Below are 14,276 nucleotides of genomic sequence, written 5' to 3' on the forward strand. Positions count from 1 at the left end.
GCCTCGCCTTGAGTTTTGGCGCATGATTAGTAGTCGTCTCCCCGGCTCACTACCTCCTTGTAGGTGGGCCTGAGTAGGATGGTGTGCTCGTACTGGGCTGTGTAGCTGCCCTTGATGTCGCAGAGAGGTGGGTACGGGTCTATGATGCCAAGGTCACACAGATTCTTCAACGCCATCAGGTACTTGCTCTCACCCAGGCGGTCCAGCCAGCGCCGGCAGAATGCCAAAGTGCCAAAGTTCTCATTGATCACATTCAGCAGATGTTTAGCCCTTGGAAGTCTGCAGCATGGTAATGACACAGAGACCACACTGAGACAAACTGGAGATTAACTATAGATGTAAACAATCATTCAGACGCTAATCACAATCTCTTCTGTTAAAATTACAGATTGGCAGACAAAATATGAGGAGCAAATCAACCTACAAATAATATTCCTGAATCAATATTTTCTATTTGAATACAGGGATGAGATGAAAACAGCAGCGCCAACCTTATTGGCACGTGTCCAACATTGAAGTTTTTCATGTAATGTGAGCACTCCATGTCGTCGTGGACTGCACCTCTTCCTGTGCTGCCAAATGTCTCAATGGCGTAAGCTTCACCTTCCTGACAGGCAACAAAAACAGAGGGAGAAAAAACTTAATTTGGTTGCTGATGTAGAATACCTATGACAGTCTATGCACCATTATCCAGGCCTGAGTAGGTGTGACGTTACTGAAAGGACAAAAACACTCCGGGGGGGACAGAGAGTAAATTTAATAAAAAACCTCAGGATGCCAGCAGCTGACATATTCATGTAGTCTATTAAGGACAGTACTGTCCTTTGTGGAGCAGCGCCTCGTGTGAGTTGATTGGCCGGGTGTCATTGGCGTTTTGTGTCTCTATCAGCGGTTGGCTGTTGTTCGAGTCCCTGTGGTATTAGCCAATAACACTGCGACACCCTCTCTCACTGCACCGATAATCAGTCAAAGTGCTAGCAGCCCTGTGGCACGCCCAGCTGCCACTCTCTGATCACAAAGAGGCTAATGGTCCTGTTTCACCAACACACTTCAGCTAAAAATACAACACACAAATCTGCCACCTCAGCAGCAGCAGCAGCCCCCCCTCCCATCACCCAACCCTGCTGAAACCCTCAGGTAAAATGCTTGACTCAGCTACTTGCCAATTAAAATGCTCAGTTCTGTCCAAATACAGTCGTGTGCTGCAGCTGAGCAGGTGTGAGGCAGGCGTGGATCTCAGCGTAGTCCTCGGCAAATGTAAGATAGTGCAAAGCCATGTTTATCCTGGGTGAAGGGCCAGCCTGTTAATGAGCCCTGGATGCCCACAAGTCAGTACTCACACGATGAAATGAGGAGCGGGAGTTTTAACAAGTGTTGCTACTCGATGCGGCTGGTAATTCCATTAAAGGTGTAATTACAGTGCTGATGAGGGTGACTAAAAAGCTGTTAGAGCAGTGAATGGGAACACTTCTCCACACCCCATCGTAACCCTAACCAGCCACATGTTCTTACAATTACATTTAAGAATTAAAAAAAGGTTTATTTAATTGCAAGGTCAAGCAGCTAATACAGGTTTAATCTCAGACAAAAACACGGGACACAATTTCAGTAAAAAGAGGCTGCAGTGTTGTTTTGTGCTCCAGAATGTTGTCACGTCCACATTTGGCAAACATTTTGAGTAAGCTATAAGCGCTGCTGTACAAACCTCCATCCTTGTGGCTTCTCCGCCTTTAACAATAGGGACTGTCTTCCCTGAGTGTATCCTGTACTGTCCAATAGAGTGGCCATTGAGATTCCTGATTGGCTTCACTATAAAGAGAACACCACACAGAGGTTGAATAAATAGGAAGCAGCACTGAACCTGTGCATGAAAGAAAAGAGATGATAAATGACCTCCTATTACCTTGATATGTTTTCCCATCTATCTCCACTTCATAAGACTCCATGACTTCCTGAATAGTCTCACCAACATCGCACAGGCGCACATCAATTCCTGCAAACTAAGGCAGAGAGGCGTAAACATGCATCACTACTTGTAAAGTAGCTACTATGTTAGTCTATGTTATACTTGTATCTAAATATTAGTTCCTTGAATGTGAATCTGTACACTGACCACTTTAATGAATCGTTCCTTAAAATCTGAACCAGGTGAGAAGAAGAACAAAACCTTAACGAGTGCAATTTTTGTATTTCATCACTTATTGCAACTTCCTTATCTCCCAATTATTTGATTCTCGATACACTTTGTAGTTACTGTTTATGTATATTGTACCTGTTATACTTGTTTTCCATTTTCTATATTGTGCTTTCTCAAAATGTGTACAAGTATTCTTTGTTTTAAGGTAACTTATTTATACTAAAGGAGCCACTCATATTTAGAGCATGGATTATATATGTTTTGTTCTTCATGCCATTGAGTATACATTGAGTATTTGTGCACATTTGCAGCATATTAAATCCACTTTTTTGCATTTGACTTATCCGTTCGTTTTTTGTTGTTGTGACACTTCAATATTTTCCAATTTTTCTTTTCTTATCATTACTTCCTGGTTTTGTACATATCATTTGTATGTGCCCCTCTGTAAAGTTCTGTAAAATGTAATTGTAATACAATCTAGACATAAATATTAATGTAACTGTGATCTGAATATGATTATTGTCATTCCTTGGTCAGTACTCAGGACTTTTTGTGTAACCAGCAGTACAAACAAACACCATGCAGGGGAAGATCTGTATTACCTTAATGCCGGTGTTAGTTGCGTCTCTTACAGCCTCCAGCAGCCTGTCATACTTTGGATTGAATATGACGGTGAAGGCACAGTCTATTATTCGACCTAAAAGACCAAAAAGTTTGGTTACTCACAACAGTTTCTATGTGGTTGTCATTTTGCAGAAATATTATAGAATTTAATTATCTAAAAAGAAAAGTGTAAGTTAATTAACTTGCGAGAACAGTTTATTCCAGGCAGTAAGAATTATAATGTAATCATCATTTTACCATGTCATAATAAATGCCAAGTGTGAAATGGCACAGCAGACCTCAAAAAGCACTTAAAATGTTATTAGCGAGCGCTTACCGTTGATGTGCGTTCCAAAGTCAATTTTGCAGACGTCGTCGTAACGCAGCACCGTGGGGTCTCCTGCGTTTGGGGTGTAGTGGGCAGCACAGTGGTTGATGGAGCAGCCGGTGGGGAAGGCCAGGCCTGCCTTTAGCCCGTTTTCTTTGATGAGCCTCCTGGAGCAGTCCTCCAGCTTCTCACTGCAAGAAACAGAAAGCAGCACAAAGGGACAATGGGGGACAGGAACAATGAGACTGTTGTCAGGGCAGACAATGAATCCAGAAGAGGTTGAAACCACAAAAGCAGTTCTGCTTTCTTTGATGATTTTAAAACAGTATATTGCAGGCTCGAACAAAGAGGTGCTGAAACCATATCAATGTCAGCCACAAATGATCCCAGGCAGGTATGAGCAGCAGAGATTTAAGTCCATTAAAGGGGGCTCAAGGACAATATCTCAGCGCATGTCTCACCAGATGTCAATCATGGTCATCCCTGGTTTGATCCAGCTCCTGACGTACGAGCGGACCTGCCGATGGGCCTCGGCCGCTTCCCTGAAATCACTCCACATCTCCTCGTTGGCCATGTCCAGAGCCCGCTTCTCTTCACTGGTGGTCCGCCACGCTGCACTGCGCCTGGTGGGAGGTAGACAGGCACACCGCGGAGAGGAGGAAGTCATTATTTTCTCATTATACCAATACTTGTAACGAGGATATGACACACTTGTGGGAACCCTGCACAGGTGAATGTCGTGTTGTCAAACCTGACACAATCAATTTGCTCCTGAACAGGATGTTAAATCACACACTAAACATTGCACCTCATCACGCTGTCCAAGTGCAAAGCAGAGAGACCCAAATAAAAACTAGGCATGTCACACAGTGGACGACTACGAGTGTGAGGACGATGTGGAGGTCACACACCCGTCTTTCGATGGTGGATATTCACACTCCTCTCCCTTTGGAAAGTCTCCGCTGGGATAGAGCTCACAAATAGGGATTGAGGGAGGGTCAGTCTGTCCCTTCACTGTGGCCCAGATAGTGAGCAGGAGGAACAGATGAAAGCAGCCGGAGAGAGAAAAGAAAACACAAGTTATTCTCCCCATGTCCATGACATTAGCATTTCAACCTAGCTAGAGAATACAGTACAGTTCCTGACTTACAGATCTAATCAATCAAGACATCCCCATGAGTAAAAGAAGCCCGTTGAATTATATTGCAAGAAAAAGCGGAGGCAATAAAAAAAGCTTATATATAGTGGGTTATAATGATATGTAGGACGCACTGAGTATGATGTCATGAATGTTAACCTGTCTGTCTGACTTGTACGGCGGTCCTGAAGCATTTTGTCCTACACCTCCTGTGTCCGTCCTACATTATATAACTGTCATGACACTAATGATCCAAAGTCAACCTGCTCTTGTGCACCTGTTGTATTTATCTGTGATTCAAAGTGAATCTGGTGCAGTCAATTCTAACACTAAAAAGCACTTAGAGTGCTATCAGTCTATCAATAAAATCAAATGTGCCTCTGGGACAATAAACAGTCTGTCACTGGATGTGAATTGCAGTTTCAATTCAAATTCTAAATTGAGTAAATGTGAATTTGTAATCTGGAGCAAACTGTAAATACATTTGCTGCACTGAGAAAAACGGCTTACATCCTTTCTTCTTTTTCTTCTTCTTCTTCTTTTTTCCAGCTGAGTTTTCTCCTTCATCCCCATCTGTTGAAAGCATCATTAATTTCAGTGCAGTTTGTAAAGTGAGAAATATCGACAGGAGCTTGGGCACAATTCCCAGTGTGCTACTGAAAATCAGATTTCACATTGCAGATATGACCGGCTGAATTTCACCGTGCACTTTCAGGAGGTTAAAGTTCAACACAGTCACCACTGCAGAATGATGAGGATGGTGGTGGTGGTGAGGAGTTACCTTCTTCTCCATCCTCCTCCCTCTCTTTGTCCTCTAGTGTTTGCTGCTCCAACTGTTTTGTCACATCACCAACACCTCCGGCTTCTCCATCCCCCGCAGCTTCATTTGCCCCTGCTGCAAAGTCACACACTCGTGTATGCATGTGCAGGTGAACATGCACGTGTGCATCGATGGCATACGTGCATGGACATGGACATACACACACACATAGAGTGAGTAAATTATTTGTGGTTCAGTCATTTCAAGAAAGTGCATCCACTACGATCTCAACTTGGCAATGTCTGTGCATAATTTCTTTGTATGCCTTGGGAGTCAATATCCTCAAGGGCACATGTACCTTGCAGCATAACATATAGCCCTTCAACTGAGCTGTGTGGACAACACTTTACTTATGGCAGGCTTTCCAAGATTTCTTTCCCCTCCATATTACAAGGCAGCTCTTATTTATTTTTTAAATAATACAGTGGTTGCCATCTTATTGCACTAAAACTGTGGATACTTCTCTTACATAATTTCCTGCAGCTTAGTGGGATTAATGAAACATATTTAATCTGGAGTAAAATTAAATTGTATTCCACCCATATCTTCAAATGACAGCTTTCAATCAGTTTTGATAATACATTCCTATTTACAGAGATTGTCCCGTTTCCAAATGAGCTCAGCTCCAGCCGCTCAGAGTTGGGACAGCTGGGCAGGAATGCCATCTGACAGGTTGGAAAGTCTCCTGTCCCGCGTATTTGATGCTCGTGCTCTATATCGAGTGGCACTAGAGGAGACAATTTTTGCACTATTTATTTTCCAACCGATTCCCTGGTGATGCCTCTTACCTGGTGCGGTGGTCTTACTCCTCTTCTTCTTTCTTCTCTTTTTCTTTACTGACTCTGGGGCGTCCGGGTCTTCTCTCTCCTCGTTCAAGTCATTCCCATTGAGAAGTTGAGGCTCCACATCGCGCTGTAGCTCCGCCATGATCAGCGACTGAGAGATGAAGTGACGCATAAGCTGCTGGGAGCCTCCAGTGGTCAAAGCAGAAACGTGTGCTGGAGGAATCTGAGCCAATAATGAGCTATTAGAGAGCAACAACTTGACCCGAGTAGCCTCGAGGAAGACGATCCTGCACCGTCCTGAGGAGCGAAACTTTCATTTATCATCAGATTTTCTCCTTTAGGGGAAATTACATTTTGGCACAAACACAGGACAGAAAAAAACGGTATGTTCTGTGGAGGCTGAAATGCTTAGTTATGTGACCATCATGTCCTGATGTAAAAAAAAAAAAGCACAACAAAAAGCTGCACTGCATGCTAGAATCATCACTTTGTCTGAGTTTCAGGTTACAAATGTGAGTGCGGCTCCTCAGTAAGACTTGTGTGTCACTTCTCTTGCGTGCCCACATTGGAGAACCGTTATTTTGAGTAATCTTTTTATTGTTCGTATCGCCAGTTTGATGCCCGGAGTCGATCGGCTACTGGTGCGTATTGCGAGTTTTGGGACAGCGTATCCAAGCAACGAGCCCAGTACACTGAGTGGACAAGAGGCACATTTACGGAAGTGAAAGGTGGATTTTAAAGCAGTACAGTTCGGGTTTGTTGATATTTTGTTGCAAGGACGTCACGTTTTACAGCGTGTTTTCTTCTGCGTGTGGCGACTCTAAAGAGGAAATTCAAGTGTTTTTTTTAAAGGAAATAATGATTTCTTCTGTCGCGCTGAAGGAATTCAGAACTGGCCCTTTGTATTTCTTTGACCAGGTGGGCTAATGATTAATTTGACTAACTTTAGTTTTAAAGAAACAACAAGATACTAATCCTGTAACTGATCTCTCCGCAGCCAACGAAACGAAATCGAATTAAAGGGGCACGAAGCAACATTTTGCATTTTAATTTGGAAAATGAAGGAGCGCAGTCACAAGACACATCACGAAGGTAATTCAATCCCCTTATCGCTACAAATCACTTTACATTTTCCTCGTGCGACCAAAGCTTTTTCTCATTTTTTCCCCCTTCATAGTAATCGAGAGAATGACAACGCAGGAGGTAAACTTGATGAGCCCACTCAGAGGCTGTCAGGTGAAACACGTGGAGATGTTAAACCTGATACCTCATCTGCTGTCGGTGCTGCACGCGACACAATGGACCACGATCCATTGGGTGCATACAAGCGAGCGGCCCCTCTGTTATTGAAGGAAGTGGCTCGGCTACTTTCACAACACAAGTGGGCCGAGGAGGGGCGTATTCCTCACGGGATTGTAAACATTCTCAATTACTCCTGGAGAGATCTGACTGTGGGGTCGAAGAGTCCGGAACAGACAGACACAGGTTCCGTGAAGTTGGATGAAGGTTCATCCCGTCAGGTGTCCGCCAAAGACAAAAGGGAGGCAGGAGAGAGGAACTCATGTGTTATTGTGGGAAATGCTGGTCCCTCTGTGAGAAAACCACAAGTCAGCTCAGACACAAGCGTGAAAAAGCGAGAACACACTTCTACTAGAGGTGAATGAATCTCTGTATCACTTTTTATTAGACCTTCCACAAGGATAAGAAAAAAACAAGATGGAAAGTTGTGCTCTGCTGATCAAGTCAATAATAATGGGTTCCTCCACTATAATAAACCACCAGGTTGTAAATGTGAATGCGTTATTTGCCAAATATAAGTACAAGTGTACAATATGTTTTACAACTGGCTTAAAAAGTAAAAGTACATTATTTATTAACAATGAATTAAGCATTTAGTTGCAGCCCAAACCCTTTATAAAATATGCATTGTTAGAAAATGCTGCCTATAAATTATGTAAAACTGAGAATAAGACAGGACAGACAGAACGATATTTTTACTATGTGCCATAGTTAATGTGTGAGTGATAAAAGTGAAAAACCAGTAAGTAATTTCTCATGACCTTTTAAGACTGAACTTGAGGACAGCTTTAGTTGCAAGCTTGTGGAAGTGAGAGGATTAGTTTACCAGACAGAACAATGTAGCTGGTAGCTATAGGCACAGATGTACTGCTGTCTGTTAATCAGTTACAGAGCTATTGAGTTACATTATTAAGTTCCATGATGCAACCGTTAGTGATCGGTAAATGGCCAGTATTGTCTATACAGATTCAATAAAAAGGTGAATTTAAGACTTCAGATGACACATTGACCGAGTTTCACATTCTCACCCTCCAACAGCTCACAACTCCACCACCGTCAGTTTCTCCATTTCATCCAACAGCTGCAGTAATCCAGGTAGGACATGGAGCTGGAGCATTGTGTTTATGGAGGCCCCTGTGTCTGTGGTTGACTGTGTGGCCCTGCTGCCTCAGCTGGATGTGATTTGTGTCCAGGTTGGATCATCCAGCCAACGCAGCCCTCCTGTGATGAGCCTCGCCAGATCAGTTTGTGTCAGTGGGTGGTGGAGCGACTCCAGGCGGCAAGAAGTCCTGAGTGTGTTGCTGCATTTGGCCTATGGGAAATATTTATCAAATGATTGGTTACATTACAAAATGTATTATCCGTTAGGATAATCAGATTTTTCTAGGGATGACAATGTTGCTCGATCGGTCGGTCCAGACATTCGTGTTCCCGCTCAAGTTGAATCGTAATAACTTTGGCTAAATATCAGCATGTTAGCACTGTCATTGTGAGCATATGGCATGCTGATGTTAGCATTTAGTTTAAAGAATAGTTCTAGCTTCTGATTTTGTAGATTCTATGTCTTTTTTTAAAATTTTTAATGAGTAAATTAAATGAATCTCTCAGTTTTGGAGAATGTTTATTAGCATTTATGACAAGAAACATATCTACTGAATTTTACATTTGGTCATCTGATATTGAAGCTTGTAGATGATTCATTTTGCAGTGTAACTCCTCATGAATACTAAAGGAGAGATCAGTAATTTATGCATAAAAGTTTACTTCATCTCCACATAGAAAACTACAAACAGCTGCACAGGACCTGAGCAAGCCCCTAATACTCTGTCACTATGGCGATGCAAAGGCCAAACTGAAGGACATGAGAGCGAGGAGAACGGCCCGACCTGCCACTTTAGTCGATGGGATGCCCCGGGTACCAGAAGTGAAGCAGCAGGATCCAGAACAGCAGAAACTACACAACAGGATGGAAGACGGCTCCTCGTTCATATAGTATTCTACTCACATCCTGTTTATTCATACATATTTTAATTCTAGCAGCTGTCCCAGAAGTGTATGACATATGTGTCACTGCAGCTAAATCTTTTGACCTTTGACTCTGTCCTCTCAGCTACCTGTCTGGTTGTATCGCAGTATGCCAGAGTCACTCAGGTCTGCCCTGTGGAGGCTTCTATACCAACGTGTTCAGTGACAGCGAGTGTCCCGTTATTCTGGCGACTATCACGGCGTCTGGGCACGGGGCCGTGACACATCCTCTTAGGTGAGTTCAGTGTTGATATGTACGAACATGTTTAACACACAGCAGTATGCCAAAGCCACTCAGGTCTGCCCCCGTGGAGGTCAATTTTACTTTAATGGTATGGTCCACTTTAGGGGTGTCTGAAATCGTATAACAAGATTCTTCTAGGCATTAAAAAGGGAAATATATTGTAATATTTCACTATGATTACAGGTAGTGAGGATATGTAATTGTTTCGAGGTTCAAGTCTTAATTAGGGGGTCAGACCCCCTCAATCCCAGCTGTAATTGGAACCCTGATGACAGCTTGAATGATGTGTAAAATGTTCCTCCAGCTCTGCCATTACAGCAGTGTGGGACCAGGCTGGTGGATTCCTGTGTGACCATCATGGGAACATCACTAAGGAATGGAGCTGGCAGACAAATCGCACACTGAAGGAGAAGATTGATATACAGGTGAAGCCACAGTTATAGTGAGACTACCACAACCTTCAATGACATATTTGCTGTTATATAATAATGAAATCTATGTTCTTCGTATACAGACAGAGTCAGCAACATGTTGCATATAGAGACCAGGCCGGAGGTAATCACCAGGCAAGAAATATAGTCAGTGACAAGGGTAGTCAAAGGGGTTAAGAATCTGGAGAGAACTTGTCATGTGCGATAATTGTGAGATGTGCATATGGGAAGTGTCACATTTAGGGGAAACAAAGCAGGGCATGTGAGGTATGACTCATGACCTACTGATGAAGGAACACTAACTGCCTCTGACAGGACCAAGACAGCTTTTATAACAGGGTACAGTGTGCAGATTAGATAACCATGGATGAATTCATCACAATGTATGAGTGCTTACCATACTGATTATTATTTATTGTCTCCACTTTATAGAAACCCGTAAATGTGTTTTTTGTCTCCTGTAGTTGTCCGATGTAATCTCTGTGAGGCTGCTCAGTGGTACGTTTGCCATGCTCAGCTTCAGGTGTAACAACGAAAGCGTTCAACTTCCTCTTTCGGCTCTGTCCAACATTAACCGATCACAGGAAGCGATGAGATTACCAAGTATATTGGGGGGAAATTAGATTTATGATAAACAGTTAAATCTATAACGTCTACTCTGAATTGACAGACTTGTTTGCAGACTGAAGGAACGTTTTCCTCTGATTCTGCTCAAGACCTCCTGCTGCTGAGGAAAACAAAATCCCCTGCTGTGAACCTAGAGAGCCACAGGAACCAGTTCCTAACACCCGTAAGAGACGTTTTATCACCACATTTATGGACTCCAAACACCCGAATATCAAAAGAACAGACCAGGCTAAAAAAATCTGTTACAACAATACCTTTGAAGATGCCTTCACTGAGTCCCTTTGTAGCAAACAGCTCACAAAATGCCTTTTGTTGTTCTATGTCATATAATCTACCATGCAAGTAATGATGTATGGAAGGTGTCTGTGTTCTCCCCGGAGGTCCTCCAGATGGTCGGAGAGGTGGAGGAGCCGTCAGCACAGTGGAGACGAAGAGGGCATGTTGGCAGGGAGCTGAAGAGGCTTCAGCAGAGAGTCCGAAACACCCTGGACAGCTGGCTGAATTATTACCACGTGGCCATCGGTACGTACCTGATCACACAGCTTTTCTGAAATGGGCATAGTGTGTTCACACTTCCCAGCTGGGATGTACTGAACATTTTGAGTTATTAAAGTAGGACTTGCAAAAAAAAGAAAAATAGTAACTTTGAGCCAATCTGACCCAGTAAGGTTGTTTCAGAGTGATTCAGTGAAACAAAAAGTTACAGTATCACCTCATCCTGCAAACTCAACATTATTGAATAGTTCCATCAGGATCTTGTTCACGGTCACTTGAGTCAGTGTGCATTTCTGAGTGACCTCCTCCTCTCCTCCAGGTATCAAGTGTCCCGACATGGAGCGGATGTCAGTTGCCCCACTGAGGACCAGGCTGAAGAGAGAGGTACAGCCGGCCGCTCTGCCCTCTCTGAACCCACCTGAGCGGGCCGATGTTAAACCAGTCCGGCCTGAGGAGGGCAGGAATGACTTACGGGAGCTACACAGACATCTGTCAGAAAAACCTCTGGACTTCTACGTCAAGCTGCCAAGGTGCCACTTTACCTGCCTACCTACCTTAAACAGAAGCCAGTGATTTGATTTTCCAGTAGTGAAAGAAACATATTGTTTATTGATCAGCTTCAAGTGCTTGAGCTCTGCACAGATGTATACTGCATTATGCAATATATAACATTTCACTGTCTTTACATATATGTTGCCAGGACACCAAAAAAGCAAACAAAGGAGGAGCCCTGTGTCACACGGATAGGACCACTTCAAATGTATGGCAACATCAATCTTGAGTAAGACCCACTTGTATTACTGACAGGCACAGCAACAAATTCAATTGTTATTTTGTAGAAAATTACATTTACTGCAGTTTATAAGAGCAAGAGTATGTTTACGTTGATAGCTTCATTATCACCCCCACCCTGCCAGGTCAGCGATTATTCCAAACAGTGCAGATTTGCAGCCCTCTGCCGTCGCCCGCTGTCCAGCCCCGCCGTCGTTCACCCCCTCCTCCCCCCTCACAGTGTGCCCTGCTCTGCTGAGAGCTTCCCTGCTGGGGGAGGGGGGGCGCAGGCGGTGCTGCTGCAGCGCTACACTGATGCCAGTGGTCACGGACGTGGAGTACGATGCCTTCGTTATGGGCCAGCCTTCACACAGTCAGCAGATCCTGGTGGTGTGCGTGACGACGACGCCACTCCGACCCGTCAACACACGTGCGGTGTCCGAGCAGGACGTGCTGGAGCAGCTTTACAGGAGGAGGAACAAGCACAGAACCATGCCGTGTACTCAGGTGTGAGTGCTGTCTTACACACATGGGGTAGACAAAGTAACCAAAACACAATATGTAGCAATTTTTATTTTGATCACCTGTTATATACTGTATGTATACTAAGCCAGGTATCATTACAGTCCTTGATTGAAAGTGTGGGCATCATTTGTTTGTTGTATCACTGTCGGTAAAATAGTATCAAGATTACATAATCAGCAAGTACGCTACATGTGTACTTTGTACAGCTTTGCACAGACTACAAAACAAAGGGTCAGTAAAGACAAACGACAGTCAGCAGGATACAGAATGTATTTCTGCAAACTCAGTAACAGGTTTTTTTTTGGTGTTTTTTTTTAATCTAGTGCCAGATGGATTCATTTCGCCTGGTGAGGTATGAGATGTCAACCGGGCAGCCCAGCTGTGGAGGGGAGAACATGCTGCTGCAGCAGCGGCACAACGCTGCTCCTGGAATGGTCCTGGTCAGTAAACCCACTGCAGGCTCGACTAAAGGCTGCCGGCTCTGCTCGGTGCAGGTTTTCATGGTTCCCACTGGGTGGCAGCACCAGTGCTTGCCTTAAGCAGAGGAGGTGATAGCATGAAGGGGATGGGGTGAGGAAGACTGTGGTAAGGTGCTGTCTTTTCCTTTTATTATAAAAGTACTTTAGGCTGGCAAGCAGTGAGGGGTTCTTAATTACAAAAGGGTCGTCTAATTATTAGCCCAAAGTCACGACAGCTGCTCCACTGATTTTTGCTGTAAAATGAAAAATTCTCCATTAGTCCATAAATCAAACAGACATCCTAGTCTTACTCACATTGTATTGTACATCTCCTTTTCGAAATATCTAAAGTAAATTCTCTGTGTCCTTGTGATAGATGTACATCAGAGGGAAGCTGCTGTTTGTGGGCCACACATTCAGTGGTCACAGCTGCTCTGTCAGGGACCTTCAAAAGCAAATCTCCAGAACCAGGGGAGACTACAGATTAGGTCTAAGCCTCTCTTCAGACTACAAGTTCAGGTACTACTACATCATACCCAGGGTGAATCTGAGTACTGTAAGAACCTGAATCATCGCCGTAATGTAGTGTGAATGTAAAGCGATTCAACTTAAAATAGTTGTCAATGATCATTGTGAAATTGAAAGCACATTCAAGGTGAATTATTGAACTAAGTCATAAAGAATTTGAGAAGTTCATCAGTGGTGGAAGAAGTAGCGGTACCGCACTGTTAATTACCCATTAAAAGAAGCATTCAAATTTTTACTGAATTAAAAGTATCAAAGTATTAGGACCAACATGTTTATAAAGTACCAAAAGTAAAAGCACTCATTTGGCAGAATGGTACCTGTCAGTTTTATATCATTGGATCAGTATTAATTACGTATAAATATGCAAGCAATACTTTTTATCTGCTTTATGTTCTGTTAGTATCGTTTAATCTAAAGGAAGCTGGTCCAACAAAGACCAAAAGTTCTGTTTGTAAAGTATGAAATCCCCAAAAATATTCAATACTCAGTACAAGTATCCCAGTATTGTATGTTTTACTTTCCACCACAAGTGTCAATAGTTTTCTGTCATTTCCTTGCAGTGATACAGTTAATTCACCTGCAGCCACAGATGCACAAAACTCGCAGGATGCAACTCTAAAAAGAGAAGATGACACAACACTGACTGCTTCAGCAGAAAAGGACAAGGCCAATGAGAGGTTTGTGACTGAATACATTTTTTTTTAATATAAATCCCTGCAAATTCCTGACATGTAATTTGTACGCAAGCATTTCTTCAATTCATGTGATGTGTTCGCATCACATTTTACTGCCAAGACATTGTTAAAGATGAATCAAGTGCCCCATGTCTTCTTCCTGAACAGAAAAAACAATCAACTTCCTCGTGTATCACACCAACGGCGGAGAGACTTTTGTACAAAACCACAGAAGACTCTAGCACTCACCCGTGTTCCTGTTATCACACACTGAATATGCTCCAGGGACGGGATTATATCCATATTGATCCACTTGTATTATTAGTTATTAAAAAGTCTCCAAACTGCATCAACTGTGGGTTAATGCTTTTAGGTTAATGTGCAATCC

The 14,276-nt window shown here is 43.2% G+C and overlaps 1 protein-coding gene across 2 annotated transcripts; it reads right to left on the reverse strand.

Annotated features, from left to right (window-relative positions):
• Positions 1-26: 26 nt before the first annotated feature.
• LOC306698042 (methionine aminopeptidase 2-like) lies at positions 27-5,983 on the reverse strand (the record flags this gene model as incomplete). Of its 2 annotated transcripts, none has more annotated exons than XM_079162193.1 (11): positions 27-279; positions 492-607; positions 1,706-1,809; positions 1,904-2,000; positions 2,740-2,834; positions 3,078-3,259; positions 3,530-3,691; positions 3,980-4,082; positions 4,717-4,779; positions 4,988-5,101; positions 5,815-5,983. In XM_079162193.1, 11 exons carry the CDS (start codon positions 5,981-5,983, stop codon positions 27-29), a joined length of 1,458 nt encoding a protein of 485 aa, XP_079018319.1. The 2 variants fall into 2 exon arrangements, with proteins under 2 accessions (XP_079018319.1, XP_079018318.1); XM_079162192.1 differs by having other exon boundaries at positions 4,988-5,116.
• Positions 5,984-14,276: the final 8,293 nt, after the last annotated feature.

Source organism: Pholis gunnellus (assembly GCF_910591455.1).
Source record: "Pholis gunnellus genome assembly, chromosome: 7".
Classification (NCBI taxonomy): Eukaryota; Metazoa; Chordata; class Actinopteri; order Perciformes; family Pholidae; genus Pholis; species Pholis gunnellus.